At 41.3% G+C, this 23,521-nt stretch overlaps 1 protein-coding gene across 2 annotated transcripts in view; it reads left to right on the plus strand.

Moving 5' to 3' along the window:
* The first annotated feature begins 363 nt into the window (after positions 1-363).
* znf462 (zinc finger protein 462) overlaps positions 364-23,521 on the plus strand; it is a 46,862-nt gene continuing 23,704 nt past the window's right edge. Inside the window, exons 1-2 of one of the 2 annotated variants that reach the window (XM_024299047.2) lie at positions 364-1,018; positions 23,222-23,472. In XM_024299047.2, the coding sequence (XP_024154815.1) occupies positions 23,262-23,472 (211 nt within the window). In that variant the 5' untranslated portion in view covers positions 364-1,018; positions 23,222-23,261. The remainder of the gene's footprint in view (positions 1,019-23,221; positions 23,473-23,521) is intronic. The other variant, XM_024299046.2, reaches the window with a different exon arrangement.

A 23,521-nucleotide genomic window follows, 5' to 3' on the forward strand; every position in this document is an offset into this window, starting at 1 on the left:
CCCCAGGCGCCCACCCCATCCTTCACACTGACATACATCTGAGCAGAACCCCACACCTTTTGTGTTGGGGCCCCCTCTTTGTCTGCAGCTGCTGGACAGAAGTCTGCAGCCATGGCTGTCAGGAGCCACAAAATAGATGCTTGATTTTAATATTTCTCATTTATTTGATTCATAAAATAAATTTGATTCATAAAATAAAATTAGAATAAAAATATTTATAAAATGAAACTATCTATCTATCTATCTATCTATCTATCTATCTATCTATCTATCTATCTATCTATCTATCTATCTATCTATCTATCTATCTATCATGTGATGGATGCATCTCCTCATAAGTGAACTGCAGATAACCTCATGACGTAGCAACCATAGTATCAAGCCTATATAAAATTCGGCGTGGCCGCGCGCGTCTGCTGCTGCTTTGAGCCGCTCATAAGGCTTTGCAGATCATCTGACTTCAGTCTTGATGAAGGATGAGCTTCTCGGGCACAGACGTTGTCCATCCTGCTGATGCTCCCTCGTCTCGTCGTAAACTCTTGTGCACCCTCTGGTGCTTGCTAGTCTCCCAAACTTCTTTGTGTAGCCTGCTTTGCAGATTGTCTTCCTTGTCTGTGTGGTTGCTCATTATTCAGAGACAGACGGATCTCAGGTCATCTGCAGCTGCAGCAAAGGAGAAGCAGGAAAGATGGCGATCATCCATTAGACCGACCGGGCGCACGCATGAGATACGAGGACAACTTTCGGGAGGATCGCTCGAGGAGAAGATTGAAGCAGTGAGTTTTGCTTTTATATTTCCAGTTTCGGCAAGATTTACGTCAAGGTCTGCGAGAACGTCGGGGGTTTGGAGGATCATGGGATTGAACGTGGAGAGCGCCTCGTGAATGACCTGGAGCGCTTTAGCCGAGGTCCAGACGAGGAAGTCGGTGGCTTTAATTTTTTTTTTATTTTTTAGCCGCGTTGACTGGCACCCATGCAGCCAGAGTCAAGTGGGTCTTCTCGCCGATATCCTTCCTCGGTATGTCGTCTCTCTTGTTTGTTGTCAAAGTGACTCAAGGAAATGGACGGAGGCTGTCTTCATCAGCGGGGGTTTGTTATGTCCGGCCAGGGGAGGGGGTGGAATTACCGCGCGTCCCCTGTCCGGCTGAAGCGCTAGCTTCATGGAGAAGCTGTTGAAGCAGACTCCATTAGCGACAGAGGAGCTGCTCTAGCCTCTGGTCCAGTCTCCATGAAAGCCAGTGTGAGGAAGCTACACCCCCTCCTCCCCCTCCTCCTTCCCCCCTCATCTCTTTGATTTTTTTTTCCTTATTGAAACCTTATCTCCTAGTTTATTTGTTTATTTATTTATTTGTCTAGCACATAAGCTAGGTGTCTCGGGAAGCCGCGCGCGCGCTTCGTTCCGTTTGCCTTTAAACGATTATCGCTAGCTTCTTCGTCCTCGTGGCTACATTTTGTGTGACCCCCCACGCGCGCGCGCGCGTGCTCTGTCCCTCGCGCGCCGCGGCTGCTGCTGCTGCCTGCTCGCTGTCACCGCTCTCCCAGTCAGGTACAACCACAGAGCTCCACCATAAAATGGAGGAAAGCAGATGAGTCTCCAAGGAGAGCCTCGGGCAGGAGCACCCACAGCAGAACAAAGGTTGAAAAAAAAAACATGCGACCTCCTCCTCCTCCTCATACTACTACTACTGCTCCTCTCCTTCTGGGAAGTTCAACCCTCCTGTGGGTTCTCCTAAGAAAAAGTGGGTTCCAGGCTGTATAGGTGAATAGGTTTAGCCAGAACCCTTGAAGGAACCTGGAGATGAGGCTGGAATTCTAATGTAGACCAGCAAGGCATTGTGGTTAATGTTCAACCAAGTCGTGTCAACAGAACGCAGTCATCTGTCATGAGTGCGCACGCAGAGCTGGAGCAACGGCTAGGAAGTTCTCAAGAAGGTTCCTATTTTGTTGTTAGAGCTTCTTCTGAAATTTCAAAATAAAAGTCGTTGTTTGGTATTTCTTATTTGTTGGGTCTTTGAGGACTTTGAAAGTTATTTGGGTGAATGGAGAAGCTTTTGGTCAGGTATTATTTGGCAGTTGCAGTGTGCCTTGTCTCCACTGCAGAGGAGCGCTCACATGTTTTGTCCTGAAGGTGTCCAAGCCAGGAAGGGAAGTGAAGGAGGTGTTTGTGCTCTGCTGTGTGTGTGCGTGCATGTGCTCTGCAGTTCCCCTGGCCACTCTGTGAAATCTTGCTGACAAAGAGGCTGTGAGCTTGACACAGTGTGCTGCGACAATACCGAGGCTGGGAAGAGCAATCAAAATGGTGGCGGCGCTCCTTCCTCCTGCCTCAGCTGAGCAGACAGGTTCTCGAGGAGGAGGGTGGAGGACAACCGATCAGGATTCTGCTGCAGCTGACACATTTGTCAGGCAGACAGTGGGTCCAGTCTGCCGGCGGTTGTGCAAATGAGTTCTCAGACGTGGAGGCGATTGCGCTTCTCTGTGGAGAAAGCTCTCCAGCGGGCTGAGCCGGGCAGCTCTCTGCGTTCCTCCAGCTGCAGCAACTTTCACAAGTCTACGTCAACTCTGCGTGTCGTTGCAGCACAAGCAGGTGCTCCACGAAATTCCAGTGTTTTTTAAGGGGGGGGGACCTCCTGACTTTTGGGGCCCTGAAGTCCACCAGTTATGTGCACGAATGTTGCACATCTGTGTGGTAATATTTACCAAGGATGTGATGTAAAAGCCAAACGACATTCAAAGACCTCTCAATCATTTATTTATCTTATTAGAGATTAGTAACAAGCTATTAGAAGCATTCATCTGACAATTTATGATTTTATTATCCTAAATAGACACTTTTTTGATCCTCTTTCTGATCATAAACTGTTTATTAAAACATATCCTCTAAAAACATTGATTTCAGTATTAATAGAGGATGCTAATTGAGTTTTATGGATGTCAAAGGAGTTCCAGACTGAGTTTGTTTAAAGATATGGTTGGAGTTGCTTGTTTTGGTTTGTGTTTTTCCTGCTGTTGCTGTTTCTTCTGAAGTTTAATTCTCCTTTACTCATCTGTTTATGGGCTCTTTCATGAGCCATCAAGCAACAATATGTTATAGTTTAAATATTTAAAACATTTGTGGGATGTGGATGCACTGATCTAATAGTATTATTTCTATCGTCCTAAGGTTTAGACACAACTACCCTAAGGGATAGATACGGGCTGTTTGAAGGTAAAAAATGGGCAAACCTGTACGGTGTGAGATATCAAGGTCGCTGACCTCTTGGTGATCTCATTGAGTTAAAATGTTCATGCACGCATTTTCATGACAGGCCATAGGGAACAATTATACAACACATAAGGGTAGGGAAGACACAGGTGCATACCTTTATTTTATTGACACCCCCAAATCCTGTGGACCGTTGATGTTCACATCCAAGCTTGCTATTAGATATAAACTATTGTGCTTTATTTACAACGGACACGATTCACGCATCAAATTTGTGTTTTGACTCACATCAAATTTACTGCTCAACGCCTGCCCTAACACCTTGACGCCCCGGCCACGGAGCAACCAACAAAGTTTTTCTGGAATTAATTCATTGGCACAGCATAGAAAACATGGATGATGGAGAGCTCTATAGAGGCACTAGCAAGCAGTGCCATGCTCTATGCTGAAATCGTGCTGCAGGACTTCAGATCGCGTCTGTACGCTGACTTAACATTCAAACTCGACACCCCTGCTGCGGAAATTGCGTTCTGTGTGAATGTGGCATTACTTTGGTGTGAATGTCTATTCAGTGTTTGCTAATGCCGTATACTTGTAAAGCACTTTACTACCTTCCTCGAAGGCCCAAAGTGCTTTGCAGTGACAGTCCTGTTCATTCACACACAGATGGCGGATCTGCTGCCAAACACTGGCGCCAACCACAAGTTTAATTTCTATAGAATTAATATAACAACTTCAGAGTAGAACAGTCCTGGAACAGACTACAAATAGGGTTGGGGTTAAGGAGAATTGGGTTTGGTAGACTCCTCTTTTTTTCCTAAATCAGGTTTTTTTTAGGAGTTTTTCCTTACCGGGAGGGAGAGTCTAAGGACGGGGTTAACCAGTTTTATTTAGTCTGTTTAATTTAGCAATTAGCTATTGTTTATATTATATGCCTGACTTTCTGCTTCTGTAAAATTACTTGAATGAAGCCCAATGAGGCAATGATTTGTGATATTGAATTGAATTGGTCTATTTACACTGTGGTGAACCTCACCAGGGTTCACTTGCAAGTGAACTGAAAGCCTTTGTTTTAGGTTCGCCAGAGTTATCTTGTTTAGCCGCATCAGTGTCCAGGTGAACTTCATACAACTGCAACATGAACCAGACTGTCACGAGAAGCTAACTCATGACACCAAAGCACCGGCCCATGCGTTCTGTTTTGAGGCAGGCTTAAAAACAAAAGGAACTGGAGACAGGTCAGTTTACGAAGCACCAGTAGGTCGCTTACCTTTTATTAAAATATAATTTACAGCACTTATACAAATAATATTGTTAGGTCTAGTATCTATAATGGCTATCACAATATTATTTTTTTTACATTTTTTGATTGACTGGTGATTTTTTTTACAGTCATTTCACCAATCATGTTATAACTAGTCTTTAAAGAAAGCCCAGGGTTTGATCACATGACTGGTCAATGTGAAGATTGAAGAGAGGCTCAAGCTAGTCCCGACACAAACCAGTTCTGCTGGTGTGAATAAAGTTCTCAAATCATACGACATGTTAACAAAAGAATAGTTATGCTTATTGTTATTGTTCCTACCAAACTCACAATTCTGATAAAGTAAAACCATTTGAATGTTAGTGATGTGTGAAAGCCTTTAGATTTGCAGTACCGCTTTGAAGCGATGGGGCTGAAGTAAACTAATGCAGATTAAAAACAAAATTACATAACTGGATTTTTTTTTACTACAGTTGAGGGAGGGTGAATAAAAAAAAAGCTTGACAGGGAGGACGGAGGGTCAAACCATAGGAACATCTGCGATGGTTTGAAGGAGGCTGGGAGGAAGTGGTCTCTAAGCTCATGGCTCACTCCTTTCTCCTGCTCTCAGTCGCACACGTACACAGCCCCCCCCTCTTTCCTCTCCCTCCCTCATTCAGTCACTCACTCCGGGTGATGCACTCCTCCATTCTTCTCTACCTGGGGCAGTGGAGAAGGCCAGGGAGACACACAAAGGCAAATTGAAATGCTCCAGTGAGTGCTTTCTTGACATGATGCATGGCTCAGGAGATGGAGCCGGGTCCTACTGAAACACACCGCTCCAAAAGCGGTGACCATGACACCTTTTAAAGAACACACACCCTCCACAACACCACCACCTCCCCCTTTGCATTTCACCATCTCCCTTCCTTCTCCACACAGAGAAGAAACTCTGGTCAGTAAAACATCTGCCTCGATTTTTCCAGATTTCGACCTTCTGGAAAAACTGAAACGTACGATCAGAGTTCAAGTGGAATAAGGAAGTGGCTGGCTGGAGGTGTCATTCCATTTTCTGTTGTTGGTTGCCACGTTGCACTGCTGCAGAACTGGTTCCCCCTCTCTGCTTTCAATCAGAACATCAACAGTTGAACATAGTTTCTTCCTCCTGGAAAGAAAAAAAACCTTCTGAGAAGCTCATCTTTGAAGGATTAGATAAAAAAAGCATCTATCTGGTGACACACTTTATCCAGAACCTTCTGGTATGGCGCCTAAATTCTAGATCTTTGAAGTTCTTTAGCAAGCACAGCGAATAACCCGTCAGCTTTAAGCTGGCTGTGGTGAGGAGAAAAAAAACCAGTCTGAATTCTTTGGAGACGCCCGTTCCTTGAGCAGTGTGGTGCCATCAGACAAGGCCTTCTTTGAGCAGGAACAGGAGTGGTCTTGTAGAAGGGATCCACACTGGCTCGGCCTCCAAAGCAACAGAGCTGTCCAAGGCCGATTAAATATTTAGGAGCTTGGAAAGGAGGTCTCAGTGGTAAGTTAATATTGATGGCTCTCTCATCTTTCTCTCCTGAAACTTGTTGAGTTGCCTCAAGACGTCTGTTTGGTGGATGTGGAGAGGAGCTTCTCCACATCCCAGCAGCTTTGAAACTATAACTGAGTTCAGTCGTTTTTTTGGTGGTTTGGAATTTTGTGGTCCTTGTTTTAAAAAAAAAGTAAACATCAAAATCTCTTCTGGTTCCTCTAAAATTCTCCATCCTGACTCGCTTGTAACCTCACCCTCCCCCTTGTAACTGTAGTAACTGCTATGTCAGGCATACAAGGAAGTCAGCACTGCAGTGTTTTCTGGCAGTTGTCCACTGAGCTCACAAGAAGCCCCTCAGCTCACGTTGCCGCCTTCTCTGATGAATTGTTTCTGCGTCAGAAAACGAAAATCTGGGGATTGGGGACAGCTGATGGCAGGCTGATACTGAGATGAAAGAAGTACGGATATAAAAAATATATATATATATCTACAACTGGCCTTGTAGTTTTGTTGTGATGGAAGTGAAAAATGTGTCTTTGCAGAAGGCACCAAATGGATTTATGTGAAGAAATGGTCTCTGAGGAGAAATGAGCTTCAAGGCCGTGTGGAATGTGACGTTTCCTGGAGGGATTGTCCTTGTGGAAAAGTTGCTTCCTGGTTTCTCTCCAAGACCTTGTCCTTCACTTCCCTGACTCCTCAGTTAGTGTTTATTTACCCGTCAAACCTGCGTGTTTCACTTCTGGAAGACTCGTGCTTCCTGCAGACAAACTCTCGCTCGAGTTTCTTGCGTTGGCTTTCATCTGATGGGAAAGCTCTCGAGAAACCCCAAAAATATCCACCCACTCCTTTTCTTATAAGACATCTCAAACGCCTCAGGCTGTTCATTAAATCGAGAACTTAATCATCTTTAGATGGAAAAATTCTGCTGAAGGTTGTCCTTCAAGCTCTCTAAAGTTTGGTCACCTGGATTTTCTGATGATATTTCCAAATATCACAGGTTTAGTCGTAACCGCGTTGGTTGGATGTGGAATTCTACAACTCCTCGTCTTGTGAAGACGAAGCGAGCCATGCTCCTGGGTAGCCATCTTTGCTGTGAACAGACAAAAAAACTGCACATCTCACTTCTTCTTTCTGCTGCCTGCCTCAGCTGTCTGCAGAGGAACCGGCAGGAGGGGAAGCTGCTCGCTCAGGTCTGCGCTCTTAAACACTTCCATCTGTGTAACAAGATAGCAGAGCGAGCAGCTCCACTTCACTGAGCAGGACAGTCAAAGACCTTGAGGAGCACAAAATGGTGGACAGCCATGAGGCTGCTACTCCAGCATGATTGGCTGTGTCTCCTTGGCCACAGTGGGGTTAGCTGTGTGAAATGGAGTCCTCTGTGAAGGAGGATTGGCCCAGCCTCAGCTCTGATGCAGAAGATAATTCTGTCAGCCTCGAGAGAGAGAGACGAGAGAGCAGACATGTAAGGTGACTACTGAAGGCTGAGCTGTAGATCAAATATCTGCTGTAAGCTCTTTTCTTCTGAACTTTTTGTCTAATTTTTCAAGGAAGAAAAAAAAGCTTTTCCTGTATTAAAAAGACCTGAAGCAGCTGGAAAAAAATCTGAAAATAAAAGGTTGATTTTTCGGTTTGTAAACAGCAATCAGGGTGATGCACAGAATCATTATCTAACCTTCACACCCAGGAGGCTCTTACAGAGGGTCTACCAGTCCTGCTTTGTGAGAATTTTTATCCTTGAAGGTCGCATAAATATCTCCGGGGCCCATGGCTGAGCTCAGGAGATGCAGAAAGACTGCCATCTGAGCTTTCACCATGACAACCTGAAGACAGAAACCACGCAGAAGATGGCCATTAAAGTCTGCCTCCTCGTAATCTGCCCGGTCATTATCGTCTGCGCAAAAGAGGCCAAATGTTGCTGCTGAGTGCTCTGCGTCGCAGCCGTTCCCCTTTTCAGAAGGAACAATCTGAGCCTTTTGCGGAGCACAAAGGCTACCCTTGGAGCAAGGTTACCACGATGGCCAGGCATCTCCTTTCTTTTTTCTGTGCCCCTCTTGAGAGAAATGTTAAATTAGCAAGTTGGATGTCTGATTGGGTCAAGAAACATCTCCGTTTGTGTAGAAATACTTCAAAGGAAAGGCCGAGCGCTGTGATCTGACCGCACGGCCGAGACCAGGTGACCATCTGTCGCAGACACCGCCTGACCTTGCAGCACGGATCATCAGGCCGCTCGGTAGAAAATGATCGCTCTCTTCCTGGAACATCTGGGATGAGCATATTATTCCAAGCAGGAGCCATGCCTGAGACATTCCTGTCTCTCGCGCTCCCCCTCTCCCCAGCTTGCCTCTCTTGTTTTTGATGTGGGGATGTGCTTGAAGGCTTCAGTCAGCAGAATACTTTGAGGTCCAAAGATCAAAATGTCTTTGCTGGCTGTCATCCGTTTTCAGAGGTGGTGCAATAACTGGACTAAGTCTGACTTGCAGATGAGCTTTCAGGCAAACTTAATTGGAAGTCTGCAGAGCCGGTATGAGCTTTTCTTTTCCTTCTTCCTTTGGATGTGTTGGGCTGTCTGAACCTGGCTGCCATCATTTTCATGCCCATGAACGGGGACATTAGCGAAGGTCAGGCCACAGATGAACCAGCCAATGCCAGCAGAAATGCGAGCATCGGAAAAGGCTGGCACAGATATTTTGGGGTCCTCTAGTAGCATCGTTTGAGCTTATTGATCAGAGTTTTAAATTTGCTTTATTGGCACTCAATAATTAACAAACATTGTAATGGTGTGACTTGACCCACGTCAAACACGAATTTACGATTCAATTAACGAGGAAGATATTTCCGTTGGATCTAATCAAATCTGATTGTATCACTTTTGTTTTTTCGTAAATTCACGATCTAGAAGGCAAAGTTGTTACGCAACAGATGCTTTAAGTCTAAAGATGTCGTGAGCTACACCTAAATAACACAAGCTCTTTAACCTACTGTAACTCTTCAATTGTTTATGCAATCTGCAAAAATGAGCTCATTCTGATGCGGCAAAAAGCGTTACTTCACGATCAAAGGACCAAAATTTTTTGCATCAGATTTAACTCTTTAGCATCGGAGACGATATCAGTGACTTTTAAATAAATAATACACGCTCCTTGACCTACCATAAGTCGTCCGACTGTTTATGCAGTCATTGTGAATTAACTGATTCTGATGCGGAGAAAAGCGCTACTTCAAAGTGTTTGTGCATCAGATTTAACCCTTTAATACCAAAGATATTGCGGGCTACACCTAAATAACAGACGCTCATTGACGTACACCAACTTCTTGACCTGCTGTAACTCTTCGACTGTTTATTCATTCAGCAAAAATTAGCTAATTCTGACGCGGAGAAAAGCACTACCTCACAGTCAAGGGGCCAAAATGTTGGTTCATTAGATTTATACCCTTTAACATCGGAAATCTTGCTCACGACACCTAAATAACACTTTACAGTAGGTCTTTGACTTACTGTTAATATTCAAGTGTTTATGCAGTCTATGTAAATTAGCTCATTTTTAGTCAGAATTAGCTGATTTACGTTGCATGCGTGAGCTCTTAACCCCTGTAATGGGTTGCATTTCAGCGCAAAGATGCTTTTTCTCTGCTTCAGAATCTGATGGAATTAGGTAAATTGCATAAACGATTAAAGAATTAAGCATAGTCCAAAGAATATCAACACTGGAGCTAGAGCTCTGTGTTAAAGGGTTAAGACCCCAGAAGTGATTTCTGAAACACAGAGGAATAAATGGCATTATAAAGACCATATCTAGAGCAGGTCATCTCTCTGTGATGGATGGTCACATAAAGCAGAAGCTATGAAGGAAAAACTGCCAAGAGGCCAACAGCTCTGCTAAAAATAACCAAAGGACTATATAGTAGAGTCTGCCAGATACAGTTTTATGTGATCTGCAGATGCTCCTCAGAGCAACGACATGAAGACCTCTTCAAGTCCAGAGACGTTTTAATTTCACCAGCATGTGTTTTAGGTTCTTTGACAGGAAATGGAACTTGTGGTCTGATGAGATCAAGGTAGAAGGTTTTGATCTGTGTTGCTAAATATAGCGGAGCAGCAGTGTAGAGCACAGGTCAAAACCTTAACCTGCGCAGCTGTTAGGTTGGTGGGGAGGAGAGCCCTTTTATGTGTTTTGTGTGAGAACATCCTGAATCGAGTGAATGAAGATTTTTGCCGTTGAAGAGCTGCTTCATGCTGCAGATATCTGAAACAGAAACTAGGGAAGCCACAGCATGACAACGGCTGTGTTCAAGTCCAACACAGTATGTTGAATTTTTGTGATTTTCCAGTCTGCTTTTTAGAAGTGGTGTCCTGCTTGACATCTGGGCTTTTGAAGGAGAAGAACATCTCCAGACGAGGCTGTTTGCTGGTTAATGGTTGACCTACTTTTTCAAAAGCCATATGCCTCCTGAAACAGATTTGTTGCCAGATTAATTCTGGCATTTTAAGTCAGGTGGGTGATGATATTTCATGACAAACCACGGATTCTGCTGTGTCTCAAAGACCTCTTCTGGCTCTGGGGGCATCACATGACTAGGACCCAAACTGCCTAGCTGGTGTTTTATCTTCCAGGATAAAATTAGCAAAGTTACTCGTCTTGATGTTTCAATTCAGCATATTGAAATCAGAGAACTAAAACTTTTACAGAGATATGTGAGGGAAGTGCTCAAACATATCATGTCCTCTTGTTCCAATCTTTTTTTTTTAATATACAACGTTGTCTGATGAATGTTATGACAAACTGTTCATACTGAACATGATTGATTCCTCCCATCTCGTGGGAAAAGGCCCCCCGCTCATTGATCGGGCAGGTGGGATCGATGTTTCATCTCTGTGTATTCAGACTTCCTTAAATGAGCGGCATCATGTGATCACGTCATTTAAGGAAGCTCTGTGCTCCCATCACAGACAGAGGGGAATGAGGTCAGCGACCAGCTATCTGATCTTATCACACCAGAGCTGTTGTAATGAGGCAGATATGGTCATCAAGGGTCCAGTATTAAGATAAATATCAGTTCCGGTTTACATTGGAATATTGCATGTTTTTACACCAGTCTTGTGAGCTTCTCATCCATCACATAAAACCATCAGAAGTCGTCTCGTCAGTGTCCGCTTTGATTCTTCAGCAACTAGAACAAAAGAGATCCTGCATTAACACAAGGTAGAACTGCTGCACCCCACCCCCACTCTCTCTACAGTGGAGATTTAAACAAACAGGGATTATTATAGTGAATCAACCTAAATCCACAGAAGATCTGATCAAGGCCTCCACGCTGCTAAGAGATAGCAGCATGGGCTAACGGTGCACTTGCTTAGACAAGCTAACACTTTCTTTGTTTACACACACGTCAACTTTTATAGCCTCAGAACATTTAAAGTAAATAAAACTCGATGTGAGCAGCTTGAATGCATTAAAGTCAGTAGCTAGTGGCGTTGTGGAGAAATAGTACTATTTGTTGATACATTTTAACCCTTTAACACTTGAGGTGTCACCGGTGACGATCTTTAACATACTATAACTTTACAACCATTAACACAATCAACATAATTCCAGCAGATTCTGAAAGAGAAAAGCAGCTCGAACCATCTTCTCCTTCAGAATATAGGGGAATTACCTTGATCGTGTAAACAAATAAAAAAAAATACAGTATATCAAAAAACATAAACACTGGAGCTCTGGTGTAAGAGGGTTAACTTTAGGATTTTAGCAACGCTAACCACGAGTTCTTGTAGAAAAAAATGTGGTTTCCCACTTGCTTGTTATTTTTGCAGTTTGTTACCTTTTTTTTATTATTGCTTTGCTATCTATCCAAGCTATCATTAGCTAACCATCCAGGTTAATAGCAATACTTTACTCAGACGTTAGCATTGTGTTGGCATATAATATTTACTTGTTTTCAAATCGCGGCCAAATAGTAGAAGCTTATGTATTTTTCCGTCAAATAATGCAAATAATAACAGGATATATTGGTCATAACTGAGATGAAAGGTGGATTTGTATTGCAAACGTTAAAGGGTCCACTCACCTCTCCAACTGAACAACAAAAAGAAAGGGGAGAGTGGAAAACCAGCGAAGAAGAACAAGTTGAGGAGGGACTACCCACCCAACACTAAAAGAAATTTAAAAATCAACATTTTGTGTAATTAAAACAAAAAGAAATATCTCATCCTGTTACATTCGCATTTAGTAGAGATTATTTAACTATACTCATCTAGTGTAAAAGCAAATGGAGGTGTTCTATCAAACAATATTAGTGCAGATGAAGCTATTTTTCATCAGTGAGTCAAATATATTAAATTTTATCAAAGCAACTTTATTTTTTAAGTTGGAAGTGTTGTTTAAGATTAAATCTAGTGAACTGCTTGGGACAATCTTTTTTTCTTAAGAATTTTAAGAAAAATTCCCATTAGAAGCTATTTTTTAAGCAAGATAAGTTAATTTTACTTTCACATTTACAAAATGTGGTAGCTACAAAAGAAAACTTACAGAAAATAAGCCAAACTCTCACTTCTAGTGCAAACAATATCTTGAAATGTTAATAAATTCAGAATTTGACACTCCAATAATATATAATTTTAACATCTTATGTCACATTACAAGCACACAAAAGGGGAATTTTATTTTTTGTAATGTAAATGATCTTTTCTGGAGTTTAGACTACTGACAATTTTAGATACTTAGTTACCAAAGTGATATCTGTGAAATTTGATGAGAATTAGTCAGGCATCAAGCCAAGAGTCAGAAATATGAAGCTGAGAAAAAGTAAGGCTGCCTCATTTCTGTTTCATCGTTTAAATAAAATTTTATGACGATCTATTCAACACACGTCGAGATACTTGAGTCTGTAATCAAGCGTCGTGCAGACGGACAAATGAAAGGTTTAAATTTGGGGAGTTCCAATTATAATAAGTTTAAATCGTGTTTTTTTAACTTAAAAAAAAATTTGTAAAAGTATGCATCAGCTCACTGCACAATTATAAGTTTAGGATCAGCAGTTGAAGACCACCAGGTATTGTTGTTGTGTCTGTCAATACGCTTTTCTTCTGTGACTAGAAAAGGTAGAAGGTCAGTGAGGTCACTGGGATTATTATCTGCGAACAGTACAGAAAGATAAAAACCCATGAGCTCACAGAACGTCAGGACTCTCCGAAGAGGAGCAGTTGCATCTTCTCATGAATAAAGTTGTGTCAAACAAAAGTCTTGACATGGATGCAATGAGGCCCTGTCGCATATTTTGCTGCACATGCAGGTGATTCTCTGCAGACAGCAGAGCGACGGCGCACAGACCGCCTTTTGTGCACGTGTGCGTGTAATTTCTGCTGACTGATTGCCGCGTGTGCACGCTTGGTGAGTTTAGACCCATATGGGTGCACGCTGGCTGACAGTACAAATGTTAATTATGCGTTTTGAATGGCCCTTAGCTGTGGATTCAGGCCCCCAAAAGCCCCCTTTTGTTTGTTTACCGCACAAAATTAATCACATCATAAATGTGTGGCTCCATTGCAGCTATAACAACAGATTTAATTATGTGATTATTTCAACCAGCCAGGAGTGATATGAAATGACCACCCTCTTTTAGGTTGATGTGACGAACCGCTGTGCTTTATTATTTCCTCTCGGGGTCGTATTTTTTAACGTTAGTTCTTGAACTGGCTGTTTTCTTCAGCTAGTTAATGAAGTGGACTTCTTTGCTGCACATCTAATTTCATGCCACAGTTGCTTATGTACCATAAAAGCTGGCTTTATTGGAATGATCTGGACAGAACATGACTGGTATAGTCTTTAAATGAACTGTCATAGTACAAGATATATATGTTTTTAAACAGATTTGTATACTTCTTTGTGAAGTAACCTTGCTTGTGAATTGGTAAATTAAAAATTAAGCTAAATTTAAATGAATTCTAATGATTTAAGAAGAACTAGATGCAAGTCTTAGTTTTGTCCATTGAGTTTTCTTTCAAAGGAAACCGAGGCTTTATCCTTTGATCGTCGGAGGCAAACAAACATTAAAACTCCCTATTTTTAGATAGATGGTTGAACTCTGACCTCTCCTCTTTCCTGTCAGACGAGCGCAACAAAGAGACACAATTGGACTACAACTTTTTTTGTACAATAAAGCCTAATCCAGGGAGAGTCACACCACCTGTTCAGCAAGGTTAAGCTTGGAGAAAATCGGTGTTTTTTGTGGCTCCATTCCAACCTTTTTTTTTCTTCCACTGCAGTGCTTTTCCTCTGGCTAACATAAACTGTGGTGACATGATATGTTGTTGTAAGAAATCTGACCTCCTGAATTATAGTTGGTTTGTATAAACCGTCCAGTCTTGTGTGTTGCTCGAACAGCGTTGTGTAACAAATCTTGTATTTTAAATTGACTCGACTTTGCTTTAGTAATACTTGATGACATGTTACATGTTCTGTGGTGTCTTTAAAGTTCTTGATCTTGTAGTTCTGCGAAAAAAATGGAATTCTAATTGGGGTTAAGTTAGATAACTAGCTGTATCTTCCACTCAAAGTTATAAGTTATAAGAGCTCAATTAACCCTTGAACTGATCATAGAAAGCAAGCCAACAAGTTTGCTTAGAGGGTTTTTTGGGGTTTTTTTCTATTAAAAAAGTGTATTTCTACTGCTACTAGACTTTGTTGTCCAAAAATGTGTACCAAAGTGTGTTGAAGGTACTTAAGGTGATGGGTTGTTTATAAATGTGAGGTCAGCCTTGTTGGAGGTAAACATGCGTACTGCTCTATTATGAAGATTTTTGTAGGATTTTCCTCAAGTATGGAAGGAGTGACTCAGTTGACCCTTTAGTCATGACACCATCTTGGATTGCAGCATTCATGGTTGCAATCATGGTGTTCCATCCACCTATGCCCATTTTTAACCTGTTTTTCGTTTCTTTTTTGTAATGTTGTTGCTTCAGTTCTGTGTAGTCTTTGCTTGAATTCATATTGGAAAAGTCAGTTGGTCTGGACAGAGTTCACTTAATTTGGTCTGGACGAGTCCTTAACCTTAGTCTGTATTAACATTTCCATTTACCGAACATTTCTGGTTTGAACCGAAGCTTGTAAACAAAACCATGTGACCCTGTTTGGTAAAGTTGTTCCGCTCCGAGCACAGAGCCTATTCAGACTGAGAAAGTTAACGTGAACCAGAGTTCGGTCCAATTAGAGATTGCTTCAAAAGATGGGTCAGAGAGCGGCTCCTGGTCCCAGACCAGAGTCTACCTGTGGGCATTCAGACTGAAAATTTGTTCCGGAGGTGTCCAGTCTGAATACATCCTTTGTTTTCTGGACTTTTCACTTTGTTTTTTGCTTCATAGAGAATACAGTGTCAGGGATTTTACACAGCTCTTGTGAAAGAACCATTGGTTCTTTGGATGTTGCTGAAGAGCCCCAACTCACCAGAACGTGAACTCCACGAGACCTTAATGTGGCGCGCGGTATTTGGCACCACGGCGTTAGCAGCACATCCAACCAGTGTGTGGTTGATTGCTGGAGCTGCTGGGGATCAGGCTTGGATCTTCAGACCCTGGTCTCCTACCACTTGTGAACGCAATCAAACCAATCACATAAGCTGGACATTAAAGCTGTGTCTGAATTCCCTTACTACTCCTTAACCCTCAGAAAACAATAGTGCGGGTCTATCTAGTGCCGAGGGTTTTAACACAGTTTAGACACATGCTCACTACTAGTTTTTATTTTTTTTAATACCAACTATAATGGAATGGTTTATTAAAACCTGATAAATATGAACATCTTACTATTTATGATTGCACTGTGATTTGACGTTGGATAATGTATTAGAAATAAATGCAAAAACATTGCTTTTCAATCAACAAATTATCCAAACACAATGCGTTGTGGTCTATTTTTGCCATTGATATTCACGGATTTTTCGCAGAGACTTTTAAGAAATTTCCAGGGCACATTGTAGATGTGAACACCCTGCACTAACATCCGAGTAGTGAAGGAATTACAGTTTATCAGGTGTGTTTGGCCAATAAAGAGCTTTGAAGGTAGGTTGGTTGCTTGGAAAACATGTAGGACACCGGCCCTCGAGGCCTAGGTTCTTGGCACCCATGTCATAGACCAGGGTGTCAAACTCAATCACACAAGGGGCTAAAATCCAAAATAACAATAAAATAAAATTCTCTGGAGGGCCAGATATAATTACCCGGAAGACCGGATCCGGCCCCCAGGCCTTGACTTTGAAACATGTGTCATAGACCCTAACTTTGATCCCGTTTTATTTTACTGTCTATTTTCAAACCCCTTTTTGGTTGGTCACTTTTAATCTGGATTATAGATTCTTTGAGCAGAATCTTAAAGTTCCTGTTAACATCTGAGGATGCGGCCATCTTGGTTTAACCCTTAAACACTGGAGCTGTCTTTGGCTACAGCAAAATATGACACGCTCTTCAAATAACCGTAACTCTTCAAACATTTAACATAATTTCAACTGGTTCTTACGTGGAAAAAGCATCTTTTCTCTGCATCAGAATCTGCTAGTTTGCGTTAATTGCCTAAACAGTCAAAGAGTTAACTGTAATTCATTGAACATCAACAGTGGAGCTGCAGTTCTGGTGTTAAAGTGTTATCACAGAGGTGTGTAGAAGCATCTATAAAGTAACTGGAATACTGAGTTCTAAAACTTCAACACAACTACTTAGCCTTTTGGCTATTACCAATTAGAATAAAAGATTATTTTTAGTGTAAGGAGACTGAAGAATGGAGTGACAGCAATGTCAGGATTTACTGACTGATCTGATGTGGAGCAGGCGCATTTCAGTGATTTTTTTTTTTTTTTTTTTTTGTACCACCCACCGGCTGGCTGTTACATCACTTGAACGTTGCTTTCTGCTGTGAAAATGCAATCAGAGGAAAAGCCCGTGTAAGTATGTTGTCATTCGATGAGCTCCCCAGTCTTTCTAATCCTCAGAGAGCCCCCTAGAACTGTTTGGTCCGCGCGCCTTTAACCCTGACAATCTAAAAAACAATTATAATCAAGATTTTTAGAGATTAATTATTGTTTTTGCAACTTTTATATCTAATCAGTCATCAAAAGTTGTTCATTTTAATGTTAGTTATCATCCTCTTTAGAGACAGATTCATATTAATTTAGAAGAGGAAGTCAATATTTTTTTAATTTATATTGCAATCTATATTCATAAAACTATTTTTTGACAAAACAAGAGTTTTAATGTCAAATGTCCGTAAACACAGTTTATTACATTGTTTGATATGTTTATTCCACCTCATCTTTCAAAGTAGTAAAAAAAAAGAACCTTTTTCTTCTTATTTTGATTGTGTCCACAAAAATATAATAAATGCAATTTCAAAATAAAAGCTTTTCATAGATTTTAAGTTTTTGATTTAATCCTCTATAACTGATTATCATTATATTTAATAATAAACACCAGCATAAACATCACCTTATAGGTATATATAAAAATAATAAGATTGCGCCTAATTTAAAAAAATACTAACAATTTTAAATGTTTAGCAAATTATGTTTTAATTTATTATTTCACATAAAATCCAAAACCTGAAAAAATACAATTAAAAGATAAAAAACACATCTAGATTCAGAAAAAAAACAGATTAAATAAAACACATCTGAACTTAAAGTTGCACAACAGGTGTGAGAGGTGAACACAATAGTCCAGTATCTCAATATTAATATATTTTAAATAAAAAAAATGTAGAATTGAATTGACTTTTATTGACTAAATTATACGAAAAATGATATGAAAAAAAGGTTTTTAATGAATGAATGAAAAGAATTACATTATTTATACTTCAAGATACTTTTATAAAGCACTTTATAACTCCTTTTTGTGCTTCACAGTGAAAGGAAGAACAAAGTTTAAACAATAAACAAATTAAGAACAAAATATAAAAAAACAGTATAAAATGACAAAAGTAGTCTGCAATAAAATACATAAAAGATAAATAATTATACAATAAAACAAATAAAACAAAATGCCACTGACTACTGAGTGTTAAAACCATTCTAAAAAGGTGTTCTTAAATTACCTGTTAAGGTCTGACATGCACAGCTCTGCTGAAATGCTATAAAGTTTAGGCTATTGCACCTAAACTTTTATTTTCTTAAGAACAAAACTGTGTCAACATAAAAGTACCAATGTTTGTTAAAGATTGCCCCCAAAATATGCTCTTTTTTTTGTGCGAATAGTATTTAAATTTGGAATGTTCTTTTCAAAAATAGCTTTCTCCAAAGTAAAAATCACTTATTTTAGGAGCTTCCTGATTTTAATTAGTCATAATTTGGTTCTATTCTTAAAAAATTATTTGCATATTTTACTACATTTTTCAGTAGAGGTTGGATGAATGTTTCATCTTTAGTTCTCAGAGCTTCAGTGACACATCAGACCTTCAATTGACTTGTTGAGGCTTGTGAATCCGATTTTGAGGATTGAGCTTTGAAACTCTTCTGAGTTCAGAATTTTCCAGAATTGTCTTAGTTGAATCTTTTGATCACTCCTCTCTCCGAGTCAGACTGGGGAGGAGAAATGTTGATTGACACCCACAAAGGAGGAAAGTATCATAAAAAGATGTCTTCCTGCTTTCAAGTCCCGAGTGTCTGAAACATCAATAGGATATTAGTCTGTTAAAGAAGCTGCAGAAATCGAGGAAAAAGTGCAAAGACGGAGCAGAATCTGTCCCGCTCCACACCTGCTGGAAACTTCCGCTGAGTCAGGACCGCCATTATTCCACCCTGCCTGCAGAAGCAGAGTCCACACGGACATGTCACAAGACGCAAACAATGCCTGCACGCTCATTGCTTAAGCACAGAAACCAGTCCAACTTCAAACGAGTTCAAGAAGACACAACCTTCACTTACTCTGGAAATGTTTGGATTTCTGTCAGGAGAAGAATCGTGGATGCAAATCTAATAAAAACAGGATGCAAATTTCAGTCAAAACCAACAAAAGAGAAAACACAAAGACTGTTAAAATCTATTATGACCATTTAAAAATCAGGAATTCAATTTGCCGTCCATGTGAACTTTTATTTTTACATTTTTTTAGACTTGACGGGTTATCTTAGTTAAAATGAAACTGCACCGTTAGACAGGTTTGTCAGTTTAAGGAACAGTTTCTTCTCTTTATAGAATTTTTTTTATTTTCTGTACATCTATAGAAGTTTGTGTTATATCTCAGCTACAATAGAGGTCAATCGGCTACAGTCAATCCAGCATATTGATGCTTTAACAGTGTAAATATCTATTTTTTTTTTTACAGTTTTCTTGGTATTTAGAGCATCAAAGTACACAATACTGATGTAATTTAAAATATATGTGATTTAAAAAAAAATAACACAAACTGACAGAAGTAGTTACTAAATTATCTCCTAAACAGCCTTTTTCTTCTTGACAATGTTGAAGTATAGTTGCATGTTACAGAACTTCATGACACTTTCCAACAAATATGTAAATTGAACCTCAAGTGTTGTCCTACATAAAAATCAAAAGCCTTCTCAGTGACATCATCTGCTGCATACATTTCCCATCAGCTCTTGTGCATACCTGAAAACCGTTTGGGCACAGGGGCTTCTGGGTTAAAGTCAGAGCCCTGTCTTTGGTGTTCCTGTGCTGCCTATCAAGCTGCAGATGTTTACTCAGGGAAGCGGTGAGGCCTTCGCTAACCGACCTGTTTGCTTTAAGCGGCAGACATCTCGTCTCTGCAGACGCATGAAAATATTGTCACTGTTGGGCAGACGTAGACAGTTTGTCCTGATTTTCCAGAACAGTTAGATTTTAAAGGATCAGACCTTTAGTTTTGGTCAACTTATGAGCCAGGAATCAGTCTAGATCTAAAATTGACCATAAACTTTGATGTGCTACAAACTTTTGATCGGATTCACTTACCCCACCTTTGCCCATCTGTAGCGGGATAGGCTCCAGCAACTCTGTGACCCTGAAAGGGATTCAGCAGGTTGTGAAGATGGATGGAAGGATGTAGTTACCTTTAATTCTCTCTTTTTTAATAACTTTCCTTTCACCAAAATGCATCGATTGGCCCCCATGTTGTCGTCTCATCTCAGAAAAGAAAATCAATCCCAGAGGCTACCTGCTGTAATTGCTGCAGCGGTTCTTCAGAAATCGCAGGGTTATTAATTATTGAGGACATACAGGGTCACCTCGATGGACTTCCTGTCACGTTAGCGGGATGGATGGTCAGCGTAAAGACGGCGAATGTTTTGGTGGCTTTTCCCTCTCTCTCAGATGGTGGGAGATGGTCGCTGCGACCAGCAGTTGAGGACAAAACCTCTGTCCTACTAATCAGCTTAATGCTGGCTTATTCAAAGACCCTCTTTCAGACACAGCAGCTGCTGTCAGGCGGTTTGAGGAGAGGGTGTGACTGCCGGCAGATCTGGCTGATGCAGAGAGACCGGTTGGTGATTAACAAACGTCTGTAGACTTTGGAATCTGGGGAGCCCAGTTTGATGGCTTTGTGTCTTCGCGTCTCTTTGAACTCCAGGTCTTCCAGGTGGCTCCTTCTCATGCTCTCTTCTCCTCCAAGCCTCCCTTCCCCCTCCTTTTTTCGCCTCTCCTCTCGTCTTCTTCTCCTCGGGGCTGCAGAGCCTTGAGATAAAGAAGTTCAGACATGCCTCGCATTTTTAGACCCCCTCGTGGAGCGCACTTGGCAGCATCAACCGAGCGTCTTCGCTCTATCTCCTCTCTGTGGCGTTGCGTCCGGCCTGTTCCCTTCGGCTTCCTGGGAAAGGAGGATCCAGCGTTTTCTCTGTAAATCTCCTGATGTGTGAGATTACGTCCCTGAGAAAGCAGAGGGAGATGTTTTCTGCTGAGCCGTGCGGGCCCTGGGGTTTGAGCGCCTGTACATCTGGCGTATAGATTTCGGCTCTGCCAGCCTTTTTTGAGGATCAGATCTGTGGGTCCATGTTGTGTGCTGCCTGAACACCTATGCAGCTCCTAAAATGGCTGCCCTTGGAGCTCGACTCAGAGGAGGATCTGAGCAGCTCAGCAGCTGTCTGAAGAGATGAAAGCACTCGCACAGTCTCACCCATCCACTTAGTGTGGCTGAGAAGACAACTACAAAACAGATGGAGCTTGTGTGGGACGTTCCCTTCTTTTTCTCCTCTAATCCTTCCGCTCCTCTACTTTCCAGAAGGATTTTCTCCACATCCATGAGGAGGAACCTGGTGTTCACAGCAGCAGTGAACTGCCAAGAGAGAGCAGCAGGGTGGGGCGACGTGGAGAGGCTGTAACCTGAACCCACGCAACAATGGACCTCCTGGTTGCTCAGGGACATGCAGGCAGTTTGGCAGGCTCATGTGCAGATCTGCAGTAGTCAGACCAGTTGGGTGTGGGAGCCATTCCCAACGGTCTCTCACTGGATTTTGACTTTGAAAGCACCACCTCCACTCAGTTCTCTGCTGGGGTGGAAGCTGTTGACTCAAGTACGTTCTGGTGAGGTCATTCGGGGTCAGTCTGTGTTTTTGAAAGCTTCTTTTGTCACCAAAGCTCTGAGATATTCTGGAGATCAAATCTGCGACTTTTCCTATTTTGGTTGTGAGAAGCAGAAGGACTGGAGCTGAGCTTCAGTCGTCCTTTTATCTCTGCGTTTTCTCTATTTGCCAACAGCACTCACTGGCTAATGCTGCTCCTCTGATCTGCAAACACACCCCTGGCTCCTCTGACTTAGCCTCTGTTTCCAAAACCTCTCGCACTGATCCTCATGTTGACATCTGAGGTGATGATCTGGGTGTCTTCTCCATACCTTTTGGTTTGTATTTACACTAAACCTCCACGTTACCAAAGACTTACTGCTACCTTTCCAGAATTTTCCAGACGCTCCCGAAAGGATTTCAGACTTTAGCTGCTTTATAAATGATCATTTTACCCATGAGGTCTGAAGTTTCTTCAACGTTAACTCTTCTGAAACTCTGCAAGTTTTGGTTTTATTGCAGATTTTAATTATCCAAGAATGGCGGGTTCCATTTTTAACTTTTCTTAACACATTGACTGTATATGAGAACTGGGCTGAGTGACTCCTCCCCTTTATATTCCAAACAGGAAGTACCCATTGGCTCCAAGAAACCATAATGCCATAGACTTTCATAGAGAAATAAACACATTAATTGCAAGTCATTCAAGTTATAAACTGACCAATCAGTGGCCTCGATAAAAGTAGCTGGCCCCCTGTCCAACATTTAAAATACTCGATTGACATAGTCTCCTGATCACTCCTAATCAGCAAGTGTGGTTGCCATAGAAACGTTGACACAGATCAATCACAGCTTACTGACGTCTGTCGTCACAAAAAAATGGCGACTGAATTGACTTCATTTCATTGGAGCCGGAAGTAAACCCTTTTCTGAGTGACACACTCACTCAGTCCAGTTCTCTTATACAGTCAACGGTTTACTAGCAATAAATCCACCAAACAAAAAGGCTTTTAAACAAATGTCAGATCATCAGCTTCTGTTCTGTTCAGGCCTGTCGCACAAAGGGAAAAACGCTTTCATTTCTTAGTCGATTTGTTCAGACTTCAGGGCATTTAATGCAATCTGATGGGATTTAGAATTTAGTATTTAGTATAGACTCCATGCTAAATGCTGAGCTGCTCTCCAGCTGTTGCTTATCCCAAGGTAATAAAAATGGGACGAATGGAGCCATAATCCCTCCTCAGTCCCTCTGTTGTTCTTGAAATGATGGAACCTGCAGCATCTGCTGAACGCTTCTGCCTTCCATGTCAGGCTGGGTTTGCAGCAACGTCCACAGATAACTCCAGAATTGAGGATTTTTCTCTAAAGAAACAACAGTGTTTATTTTCTTATTATTTCGACATTTTTGCTACAAGTTTCATGAAGTAAAAAAAAAAAAGTAATGGTTTATTTGGAGAAAACAAATGGGGTTATATGCTTAAAGCAGTACATTTTTATCATATTTTACAAGTGAAGCAAAAAAAAAATTAACATTAGAATGTTTAGAACAAAGATGCAACTGCAGATTATTGCAATTTTACCATTTTTTAGCTTTAAAATGGAAAAAAACATAAAAAAAAATTCTTTTAAATCAAGTGATTGTCATAATTCTCCTCAGGAAATAACTCTTAAAATCCTGCTTTGTCTTATAAAAAGCACACATTTAACAGTTTGAATATTCACATGCTTAAAGATAATGTTAGTGTAAATATAAAAAACATATTTGTTTTTTTTCTCAACAGATTTCCCTGATTTTCCAGGGAGCCTTTCCCCTTTTCTGTGATGGAGGCGCTGCAGTGCGATGGCTGTGACTTCCGCGCCGAGTCCTACGATGACCTGAAGAACCACATTCAGGAAGTGCACACTGCTTTCCTGCAGCCCGCCGACGCAGACGAGTCGGATTCTGTGAGGGATGAGAACGGGGACGAGGAGGAAGTGGAGGAATATGCGGATAAGGATGACAAGGATTACACGCCCGCTAAAGCTGGAATGAGTATGTGTACCACATTAATCAGATATTGCTGTTATTTTGTTGAGGATTA

Source organism: Oryzias melastigma, linkage group LG12, assembly GCF_002922805.2.
Source record: "Oryzias melastigma strain HK-1 linkage group LG12, ASM292280v2, whole genome shotgun sequence".
NCBI classification, from domain to species: domain Eukaryota; kingdom Metazoa; phylum Chordata; class Actinopteri; order Beloniformes; family Adrianichthyidae; genus Oryzias; species Oryzias melastigma.